Source organism: Apium graveolens, chromosome 9, assembly GCF_009905375.1.
Source record: "Apium graveolens cultivar Ventura chromosome 9, ASM990537v1, whole genome shotgun sequence".
Classification (NCBI taxonomy): domain Eukaryota; kingdom Viridiplantae; phylum Streptophyta; class Magnoliopsida; order Apiales; family Apiaceae; genus Apium; species Apium graveolens.
In genome coordinates, this window is record NC_133655.1 from 170,479,878 (window position 1) to 170,492,368 (window position 12,491).

At 33.7% G+C, this 12,491-nt stretch overlaps 1 protein-coding gene across 1 annotated transcript; it reads left to right on the forward strand.

The window, feature by feature from the left end:
• Window positions 1-4,819: 4,819 nt before the first annotated feature.
• Window positions 4,820-8,064, forward strand: LOC141685725 (uncharacterized). Its single transcript, XM_074490813.1, has 4 exons — window positions 4,820-4,908; window positions 5,620-5,841; window positions 7,160-7,366; window positions 7,957-8,064. Exons 1-4 carry the CDS (start codon window positions 4,834-4,836, stop codon window positions 8,062-8,064), a joined length of 612 nt encoding a protein of 203 aa, XP_074346914.1. The 5' UTR covers window positions 4,820-4,833.
• Window positions 8,065-12,491: the final 4,427 nt, after the last annotated feature.

Sequence of the window (12,491 nt, forward strand, 5' to 3'; positions counted from 1 at the left end):
TTAGTTACACGTATCACGAAAAGATAAGATAGGATTGCACGTACTACGAAAAGATAGGATAAGATTGCACGTACTACGAAAAGATAAGATAGGATTTTAATCAAAATATCCCGTATTCCAAAATACGGGTGTATCGGTTTACCGAAACAAAAATAATATTGTAAAATTTGTACCGGGAACCGTATAGGTAAAATCGTACTCCGGATCGAAAAATATAAAACACGAAAAATGTTCGAAATAATCAAATTAGGCTAAAAATGAGTTTTTCCGAAACTTCCGGGTAGTAAAAATAAAAAACCTGTTGAAATTGGACGATTATCGAATAATCAAAATAATTAATAATTAATTTGTAAAATAATTAATTAAATCTATAAATCATTTATAAAATCATATAAATTGCTAAAAAATATCAAAATAATCTATACTTTATTTTAGACATATAAAAATTAAAATTCACAAATTCTATTACCTATAAACACCAAACACGAATACCAATCAACACATAATTCACCATGAATTCATATAATAATCACATAATATTCATTTATTAACAAAAATAATTACACGATATATCCCGGATATTACAGTAAGTGAAATTGGTATGTTAAATTTTTCATTCTAAAGGCCAGAATTATGTTAATATGTTGCAGCAGATTAACCTCGGATAAACCTTTGGATGAATAGTTTTTGTTTCCATTTTTTAATTATCAAGTTAATTTTATGTTATTGTAAATATTAATTTATTCTTTCATAAATTTGAATTAAGCTTTATAACTAGTTTCACGTTTTAATTTAGAAATTTTAAGATTATGCACATATTATTTGTACAATTTACAAAATTGTTACAATAAATTAAGTATAAAAAAATACACGTGAAGATATTATCTATAATAATTATTTTTTTAAGTGTACATGTAATTTCCATTTTTCCAAAAAATTAACCACTTGGAACGTGTATTCCATTTTTCTAAACTAGAAAACTAGATTGTGTGGAACATGTTTCCCACTTTTCCCTATCGGAAAACTATACATGCTTTGAAACATGTTTCTTGATTTCAAGTGATTTTCAAAGAAAAAAACTAAGAAAATTAAAGATTTAGAAATGAAAAACTAGAAAAAAAATCACAAGTAAACAGGCCCTTAAATTTTGATTTAAGAGAAAAAATAATTAGTATATTAAACTTGCTCTAAGATGTTTTTGGAATTCTAATTTATGAAAAAACTCTTTATTTTTTAAGTTAAGAGTCTATATAAAAAGCAATGTTCTAATGTTGATAATAAAAAGTGTTGTGCAAGACATACATGTACATAATAAGACTAAGTCACATTGACAACCCTAAGGATAAGTTGTATGATAACTTAATTTTTGTATTATGTAATTGTATTCCTTAAATCTGTAAAAATGTTAAGTAGATTAGACTGAATGATTTTTTCGTGAACAACTTTCAAGCTAAGGAATAAACTACATAAGAAGATCAAATCCTGATCATGCCTCAGAGAGAAGTGTAGCATCTTTGAATTGAATAATATTATTCTATGAAAAATATTTTAAGTCAGATATCGACAAGTCACAGATCAAGAAATATCGAGAAGTCTGTCGAGAAGTCCAAAATGGCATATAGAGAAGTCTCAAGAGATATCGATAAGTCATTATGCATGTAGAGATCTCAGATATCGACAAGTCAAAAAGAACATGTAGAGAACTGGAGATATTAACAAGTCATTTCTTCATGTAGAGATCTAGAGATATCGACAATCCAAATCTTCATGTGTAGAACTAGAGATATCGACAAGTCAAAAGCCTATGTAGCGAATTGGAGATTTCAACAAGTCCTTCTACATGTAGAGAACTTGAGACCTCGACAAGTCAGTAACACATGTAGAGAACTCAAGATATCAATACGTCATTATATTTATCGATATGTGACATCTATATTGAACAAAAAGAATTCTCGACAAACTATCTCATAATTTAGAATGAAGAAAAATTGAAGATTCAAGATTATCAGTCAATAAACAATTCTATAACTGAATTAGAAATAATACAAATGCAGTTTGAAGAATGTAAGATCAAGGGCTAAGATTTACTGGACAAAATATTGTCACACCCCCTACTTAAATAGCAAAATAATTATAGCTATTACATCATTTTAATGAGTATTACACAACCAAAATCCAAGATCTTACAGTTTAGGGTTTGGAACAGCCCAACACTACCAACTATTACATCTGATTACAAATACCGAGTCCTCACACAACTATTATTACTTATTCTACCTGAGCTCGAACATAAGCATCAGCATCACAGGTCTTACGGGCAGTCTGCTTGAATCTAACCATGGCTGCTAGCTGTAATATCAGGGTAAAGCAAGAAGTGAGCCAAAAGCTCAACAAGTGCTAACAATACAACGCAAAGCATAAATCGAGATATACCTTTAGGAATGACAATGGAATGACATAATCAATGATAATCGAGAGATAAAACTTATGTGAGTTGGCATCATTTTGCTTGCATCAAAACAAATTTTAAAACCATTCTTAATCAAAATCATTTTATGACGCTACGGATTACAGCCGGTGATCAGCCGCGAAGTAATCCCGAACCTCGCTGGGTTCTAAAACATTATTGGGAATCCCTAGGCAACTTTTAAGCCTAATATAAGTGTGGAAAGGACTCGCGTCTCAGTCCAGATCCACCATTCAAGAAAACATTTGTCCCCCTTTGGGACTGAAAAATCCACCTTTTATTCATTTTGAAAACTGATGCCGATTTATGACAAAATCTCTTTTGACTGAAATCATTTTTTTTTTATCAGGGGATTATAGATCAACTTGAAACACTGGAAATATGACACTAAATCTCAGGGCCATGATCCACTAGACTTTACTATATTAGGGTAATCGAGAGATTTCCATAAACAAGAATTTTAACAAGGAAATTAAGCAAGGCTATTGGATAATATGAAAGAGTAATGCCAAACTAGGCTTAAAGCAATGGTTGTAGACAAGGTATAGGTATTAGAACATCAAGAAGATAAGCATCACTGGTTCCAATAGGATAGAGGTGCTAAAATATAAAGGAAGTGATCATCAGCTCAAGATATAACAGGGTATCAAGCTTTAGGGTAAGGATAGGGTTATCAAACAATCATGAATGAATTTAAGAAAAGATTGGCTTTTAGGTATCAAGATAAAGTTTCTATCGAGGTTATTTCAAGAGTTGAATCAAAGCATCAGGGTGCAACATCAAGATTTCTCAGGGATCAATAGCATGATAATCAAAAGGATCAATAAGGTATTATAACACATCTCTATTTTATCATGGCATTAAACTATCATGAAAGACTTTTGAACTACTTGCAATACGTACTCGAGGGTTCATGGCATCTCTATGTAACTCAAGGATAAACAAAAGATACTCTTGATTTAAATATATCAAAATGACTCAGGATAATTGCATCGATATATATATGAACTGTTTACAGTAAATGCGAAGGTCAAGTTGAATCACTTGCCTTTGAGATAGACTGGTCTGGTCTGACTGGTAGGAGCAACAACTGGAGCTTCACTCGACTTTTATGGCAAGTTTTCCCTCGTCTCGAGATCCTACATAAATAATAATAATCCTCATTATAATATATTCTTTCCATCTTAACCTATTTACAACCCGAAATTAAACATGGATGGCACTTAGGCCTATACACACTTAATTCATATCCACCATTTATATTTTCAAATGTACACACGTAGCCACATAATCACATATCGTATATTAATACCAAATAACATCATATACACCATAATGCCACACTAGGCTTGGATGATCTCGACTCACCACTTAAGTTACTTGGTCGCTAACTAAACGAACACTACTAGAAAAAGTAGAATAGACATCGCCTCTTAGACATCAGTTGCTTTTTTGACCGATATAAAAGGTGTTTTTTATATCGGTTTTGGGCAACCGATATCTTTTGTAGTTATAAACATCAGTTTTTTAGCCCAACCGATGTTATAGGTCTGTTTTAAAAAAATTAATCAACGCCCCTTCCCCGTTTCCCCTCCGTTAGCCAAATATTTCATTCCTTCTTTAAACTCCCCCCATTTTTTACCTTCTGAAATTTTAAGTACTCATTTCCCCCTCTTCTTTTTTTAACTTTACACTAAAGATCAAAATCAAAATACACATATGCAGATCTAAAAACTTAAAACCAAAAATAAAAAAGAACAGCTTTCATCTCTCTCGGAGAACAACTCTCTCGAGAAAAAAAATCCCTCTCTCTCCAGATTGTGCTCTATGGAAGACTCGCTCATCTCCTCTCTTTATGTTCTCTCTGGTCTCTCTGCTCACTCTACTCTCTCTTTCGGTCGGAGTTTGAAAAGGTCGGAGGTTGAATTGGGTACGCTCAAATCTAAGTTTAAAGGTTAAAGATGTGAAGACTTAAAGCTCAAATTAGAGTTTAAAGCTCAAGTCGTAGGTCAGTCTTGAATTAAGTAAGCCTGAAACCCTAACTTTTAATTTGAGGATTTCGATTTGAAACCTAGTTTGAATAATTGTTTCAATTGAGCATGTTAATCGTTTTTTAGTTGAGTAGTTGTTTGAATTTTTTATATACATTTTATATGTAGTGTGTGTTAGTGTTATCTAATCTTGTGGAAGACTCACTGAGTTATTATTAATGTATATATATGTGTATTTATGTGTTTATATTGTGTAATTTATCAGCTGTTAGTGTTATCTCTCTCAAATTGTGCTTTCATTTTGTTTATGCAATTATCCTCAGAAGTCCTGTATGGGCATTGTTCATCTATATTCAACTTTTTCAGAAGTCCTGGATGGCTAAAATGTTTCTCGTTTCACATTCTACCGGTGGATCCACTGCGGTAGCACTACTCGCGGGAATTCCACAGGTGTCTAAACTTTGAGCTTATTTGATAAATGTAGCTAGTGGTTATGGGTTTATGATGGAACTGACTAACTTTAAAACTAGATGAATGTTCAGAATTTGAAAAACATTAAAATATTGTAGTTTGTATTATTTTTGTAGATTGTAGGAACAAAGGTACTAGGATTGATAAAGCTCCCTTGCATGACAATTTGTGAACCAAGTAGTGTCTTAGTTAGTACTTAAGGTAGCTTTTGTTTAACTCACTTGAGTGGAGTGTCTCTGACCTAATGATGCCGACAGTATACTGAACTGGATAGTAGAACCTTTTCCAGGTTTAGCTTTTCAGAAAATGTTTCAATTAATGTCCAACATTACAAAATATGCAAATTATTTTGTTAAAAACTCAAAGTGATATAATAATTGAACTTCAGCACAAGTCATTCCACTATAGGTATCTCTTTAGCCTTACACTCAAATCATTAATAATTGACCAAGTACAATATTATAAGTTACCTTGAAATTCTAAAATTAGCTTCATGTTTCTTATCTTAAACCATAAAATTGTTTTTTTTGTCATAATTTTCTGTAAATCAAGTAATTATCTCAAAACTCATTCTACTTTATATATAACACCAACTTTTAACTCATTTAGTCATCCTTGAATCTGATGTAATATTATTTACTCTGCTGCCTCTAAATCCAGCTTCTCTTGTAAACAATATATTTGTTGCAGATATTGTGTCCATTTCTTTTCGATCAGTTCTATTGGGCAAAAAGGATGTTCTGGCTTGGAGTTTCCCCAGAACCATTAAAGAGATGTGACATGGTTCTAGTTGATGGTAACTATACAAGCATTAAAGAAGCTGCAGAAAAATTAGCAAGGTCTATAAGTTATGCCCTGTCTCCAGAAGTCAGAGCATGTGCTTTGGAGGTTGCTGAAAAATTATCTCTTGAGGTAATGCTTTCTCTTGAAAACTATAAGAAGCGTACTAATTCGTTTCATATTTGCCCATAAAAGGTGAATGGATGTTGTTTATACTATTATGAAGAAATTTTATTTGTTACAAACAGACAATCAGATATATAGTTTCTGTGGACACGGATATCCATCTCTGACTGTGTTACCTTGCCTTCTCTGTATGGCAATGAAGAGTAACAGTTTCTGTTGAGAGTTTTAGACTGCTTCTGGACGCAATATACTTAAGAACTTGGTGATAAGAGAATTTTTTTATGAAAGATTGAATCTCTATTTTATTGGTAAATAACAAAGAACTTTAACGTTTATATAACCAAGTAGGGATAGATCATTTGGGTGTGTCGCTTAAGGATTATATACTGTTGTCATATGTTCAAGTTTCCAAATACGTTTTTTATAGTTATATTTCAGTTCCTCGCATGATGGTCGGGTATGTTACATTGGATGTCACTGTTATCACATGTTTGCTCCCGAAGGACCTGAACTATATGTTGGCTTTAACCCAATATGATTTAATGGTCTTTTGAGTTATCCAAGACTATGCGTTGTACAATAATTATGTTTAGATAAATTTATATGTGGTATGTCCGGATTGTAAAGTTTGGTACTTAGAAACTAATAAAAGTAAGACTTGTATAACAAGTAATGTTGTGGCTAAGTTTGTAATGGCTATATATATATAGTCATATTATGTTTGACAGGCATGCATCAACTGTAGGTGTAATTATTGCTCAAGAACGGATACTTAAGTATTCTTAGGCTTAGGGTTAGGTATCCTTGATTGGTTGTATCACTAATAATTGTTTTAATTAATAATAAAAGTTGGGATGTGTAATGAATTACTATGATTATATTAATTAACAACAATGATAACACATAAGCTACAAAATATACTTAACTCCTCTGAATTACAGTACTCAGCTCTTTCGATCAAGCAACAACAATGAAAGGAAAAATGAGGATAAATAATGGACTTTGGAGAGGCCCAATTCTCTCCCAATAAAAGTAAAGACAATACTAACTTCCTCCTGCCCTAATCTTCCCCTCTGTGTTGTATATGTTCTCCCTTTTGTTCCCTCTCCGTTATTACACATATGTCCCTAAATATTTGCTATTATGCCTTTCTTACCCCTTGACACGCACCTGTAATAAACGTGCTTAACACGTGACTCTACTGGGTGCATCACAGGATGTGTTTATTTTTACGTTAAATTTGGTGTTCTTGTTTTGCTTTTAGTTAGTGATTTAATAAGGAGTAGAAGTGATATTTGAATAAGACCTGGCCACTATTTGGTAGAACTTCTGGCAGCTTTTGGCCTGGTTAGCAAATACTCCTACGGACATTGAAAGCAACACCAGACTTGGATGTAACATAACTGCACTTGCTTTTGTGGTTTTGGTGCCCGTAAATTGGACTAACGGCACTTTGGTGAAACTCAAAGATGTAACATTCAGTGATATTTACAAGCTTTCAATATCAAATGTCCCCCCCCAGATCGTCGAGGTGAGATTTACTTGTAATATGTGTTGAACTATAGTACATAACATTAACATTAAGTATGTAGTAACGATGATTTCTGTACCAAATATTTTGCCATATCTTGATTTATAATTATTATCAGATCCTTTTTTCCGTTTTTCTTATTATAAAGAAACCACTTGATGATTGGGAATTTACTTTGGCACCAGTACTTCACCCTCTGTGGACAAGTGTTTTTATGTGGTAACTTTCACTGGTCAACAGGTTTTGGGTTCATATAGGAATGGCATATATCTTCTCTTTCTGGACATGGTATAAACTTTACAAAGAATACCAGATCGTAGCAACTATGAGGTTGCAATTTCTAGCCTCTGAAAGTCGCCATCCAGATCAATATACAGTATGTTTCTTGGCTTTTGTATTAGATTTAGCTTGCATGTTTTTCTGTCAAATGTGACTTTATCAGTCTATAATTTTGGCTTCTTGTTTGTATTTGGGCACATGCTCAGATGTATCTTCTTCAGAAACTGTACCAAGGGCATGTAAAATATAGTTGAAGTCATTAAATTCCAAAAGAATATGCTTTTTTTTCATTTAACACTAACATCTAATAGGAAGTACCTGATATAGAAAGTGCAGGTTTGAACTGTTATAGTGCTACGTGGATACATAAAGTGTTCTACTACAGAGTGAGGAGGTCAAATACACCTAATAATGTATAGGAATGTGGATTTGCGAGTATAAAATACACCAGTATTTGATGTAATACACACATTGATGCATATTTGACAATGACGTAATATACACATTGATGCATATTTGACAATGACCGCATACAGACATTGTCATCATACGGGACCAGAGGCTACAGGAGCTTTACTAAGGAGTGGGAAGATGGAGAAGAATAAGGGCATTCCTCAAATGATATTTTACATGCTATTGTCGGTATCAAGTCAAATTCTTTGTATAGACAGTAGTAGAATATATGGATGGATATGTGTTGTACTTGATATTTGGATTAGATGAATCCATTGTACCGGATGTTTGATTATTGGTTGTTAGATTAATGGATAACTGGTATTGTGCAGCAACTGATTTTGGTAGTTCATTGGTTTTTGGAATTTATATTTTTAAAATGTGCATTAATAAAACAGGTACAAACATCATTATAATGGAAAATAATGTCTGTCAAAGCTTAATACATCAATTCTAGTTGACCATTGACATCACTAAAAACCGATGTTAAATACTACAACAAAAAAAATCTTAAAATAAAAAACTGATGTTATTAAACATTATAGACATCAGTCTGTTACAAATAGACATCGGTTACCAATTAAGAATCGATGTCAAAGGTATTGTTAACATCGGTTTTTGATGAAAACTGTTGTTATTGTTACTAGTAACATCAGTTTATTGGTTAAATTGAAAATTTTTGCTTAGCTTACATATATTTAAATTGATAAAAATATCATATTATGATGATATATGAAGATTAGATATGCATGAGAAATTTAATATCAAGAAATAGAAATCGGTTTTAAACAAAGAACTGATGTTATATGTTATATTTAACATCAGTTTAAAACCGATGTTAAATGGGGGGTCTTTAACATCACCCACGAATACATCGGATTTTTACATTCATAGACATCGGTTTTTAGCCGATGTATATTGACGTTTTTCTAGTAGTGGAAGTCTTCGAATTTGGGCTTCCTAACTCAATGTGCCTTTCCTAAATTATCCAAAACCTATTGACCCTCACTTGTGCCTTTTGTTCTACTGACCTTATACTATCTTACAACTATGTTGGTCGACCTAATACTCACTTCTAAGTGTCCTAAAACTATGTGATAAGTGAAAGTGCTCACTGGTGCAAATTTCAGAATGGTAACTAAGGTTTCTTGAGTGCATTAGACACTCTTAAACTACAAGTTTTTCTTCAAAATTTTTACACAAGACTCTCCTGACCTAAGGGCATCTCACAAGCTTGATGTGGCTCAAAGGCCTGGCTTGGGCCTTCCTGGGCCTAAGCTAAAAGTCCAAGGTACCCCTGTTTTTCTGGGCAGAAAATGCCCTGACTTGAATTAACTTGTGACACATGGTTCTAGCTCATATCCTATGAACTATGGTTGGAAAAACTTCTCTGACATACCCTCTAACTAAGGCCCAATTGGGCCTAATGAGGGCCTACCCATGACATGGCCAAATCTCCCTATTTCTAAGTTGCAACAAAACTGTCCCCTGCTGGACAGATTTTGTTATTCTACTTGTGCACCTAACCAAATGACATGCAAACCTCCAACCAACTCCTAAAACCTATTATATACTCCCCATACTAACTTCTGGTGGCTTGGGCCTCAAAGTGCACATCAATGACATGGTCAAAACTCACTCTAAACCTCAGGGTACTAAACTGATTTTTCTGCAGAAACTATAACTCTCATTTTCCAAGGTTTTGACTTGACAAACCCAATTATCAACAACTAAATACTTAAACCAAGACTTATACTTGGTATTCTACTGAACTAACTCCCTTTTTCTCAAAATACCCTTGGTGAGATCATCCTTACCTATGGTGCAACTATGGCAAAATAAAAGAGACTACTCTTTACAAATCACAAACCTTTATGCTCTTGAAGCAACAAGATATATATATATTTATTTTTATTTTTTTTATAAAAGATAACCACGAATTATTACCATGCAATAAGAAGTATAAATCAATATTAATACATTATTCCTACTGAAATTAAGGCTCACTAACAACCATGAATCTAAATGATCCAAACTTCCAAAAAAATCAAAAGTGATTTGCATGCATGCATGCTTTCGGATCTTTCAAGCCAAATCAACATGATTTCCAAATAAATTTTTATCATAATTCAACATGCAAGCCTAACATGGATTACAACTAAATGATCAACTAGCATGCAAAAGGATTTTATCAAGATTTTACTACAACATTCATGTTATCAACACAAAATACACAAAAATGTTAACAAGGCAACAAAACACCATCCATTCGGCTCCTATCAAGTCATGGTCGAATGGATTAGGATAAAAACAGCATTCGCATAAGTGTAACACTCTTATGTCTAGCCATTCTTGACCCTATGATACTATAACTCATGGTGAAAGCCTTAGATTCACAAGAATCAAGGAGGTTCACTTTGAGTTTAACAAAAACATCACCATGCAAGGTCAAAACATAGGTTTTTCACTCTAAAATTTTGAAATATATAAGAATAACATATAGGGAGTAAAATTACTTGAATATAAGATGATTGTTTGGGTGAAAGAATGAAGAAATGAAGGGGATGGAGGGCCTCGGCTATGGGATGGCCGAGAGGGAGGGTTGAGCCGAGAGGGAGGGAGGAGAAAAGGGAAGGGTGGAGTGAAAATGGAGTGATCATCACTTTAGTTTTGTTTTTATGTCTTTGACTAGGCTAAATGTGAGTGGATTTAGGAAATGACAAGAGTAACCCTCTAGCTAAAGTTAGGCAAATTTGCATGCAAGGTCAAGGAGGTAATTTGGCTAGCAAAATGTGAGTTAGTGGGGTGGAGAATGTCTTCTTTGCCCTTTGGTTAAATAGAAGAGAGTTTGCATGCAAGGTTATTCATGTAATTTAATAATTATGACAACTAAAATTTATAATGATTTATTTTTATAAAATAAAATACAAGTTCAAAAATTATAAAATTTCTACCATAAATTAACTTGTATTTTTAGAGACTTTATAAAATCATTTTCACAATTTGTGTACAAAATGTCTTTTAAAAGAAAATTTTTCCAAAGCTTAGAATATTCCTTATAAATCAAAAATAAAGAAATTAAATAAATTCTTGCTTTGAAAAATCATATACTACCCAAAGCAAATTTATAATGCAGAAATTTTCACTCACACAAACGTACAAGCATTGAATATATTTTTATTTAACTTAATATTATTCACAAATAATATTACATAAAATGCCGGTCGTAACATCCTCTCCCCCTTAAGGGATTCTGTCCCCAGAATCTAAGAGAACAGATGAGGATACCGGGAACGCATATCAGACTCTAACTCCCAAGTCGACTCTTCGACCTTAGGGTTCCTCCAAAGTACTTTCACTAACTTTACTGATTTATTTCTAAGACTCTTTACTTGCCAGTCGAGTACTTTAACCGGTTGCTCCACAAATGACAGGTCTGCCTGAATTTCTACAGGTTCATATTCTATCACATGGCTAGCGTCAGGATTGTACTTCTTAAGCAACGACACATGGAACACATTATGCACATGCTGATACTGAGGTGGTAAGGCCAACTCGTAGGCCACCTTTCCTACTTGACTCAAAATCTCAAAAGGACCTACGTATCTAGGTGCTAACTTTCCTTTCTTGCCAAATCTTATCAACCCTTTCCTAGGTGACACTTTTAGCAACACAGCTTCGCCAATTTGGAATTGAACATCCTTACGCGCTGGATCCGCATACTTCCTCTGTCTATCTTGAGCAGCAAGCAACCTTTTCTGAATTAACTTGACTGAGTCATGCAACTGTTGTACCAATTCTGAGCCGAGAATTCTTCCTTCTCCTACTTCATCCCAACTTGTTGGTGATCTACATTTTCGCCCGTACAAAGCTTCATATGGTGGCATGCCGATACTGGAATGATAGCTGTTGTTATATGAAAATTCAATTAATGGCAGGTGGTCGTCCCAACTTCCAGCAAAATCGATTGCACAACTGCGCAACATGTCTCCAATTGTTTGAATTGTTCTTTCACTCTGGCCATCAGTCTGCGGGTGATACGCCGTGCTCATATTCAACTTCGTGCCAAGACATTCCTGGAATTGCTTCCAGAATCTTGAGTTAAATCGGGGATCTCTGTCTGAAACTATTGATACAGGTACTCCATGCCTTAATACGATTTCGTGCACATACAGATGAACCAACTTGTCCAGTGACGACTTCTCATTTATTGGAAGGAAATGCGCCGACTTCGTAAGACGATCAATTATAACCCATATTGCGTCATGTCCGGACTTTGTTCGTGGTAGTCCTACTATAAAGTCCATAGCGATATTTTCCCATTTCCATTCTGGAATCTTCAGGGGCTGAATTAATCCGCTTGGTCGTTGATGTTCTGCCTTTACTTTCTGAC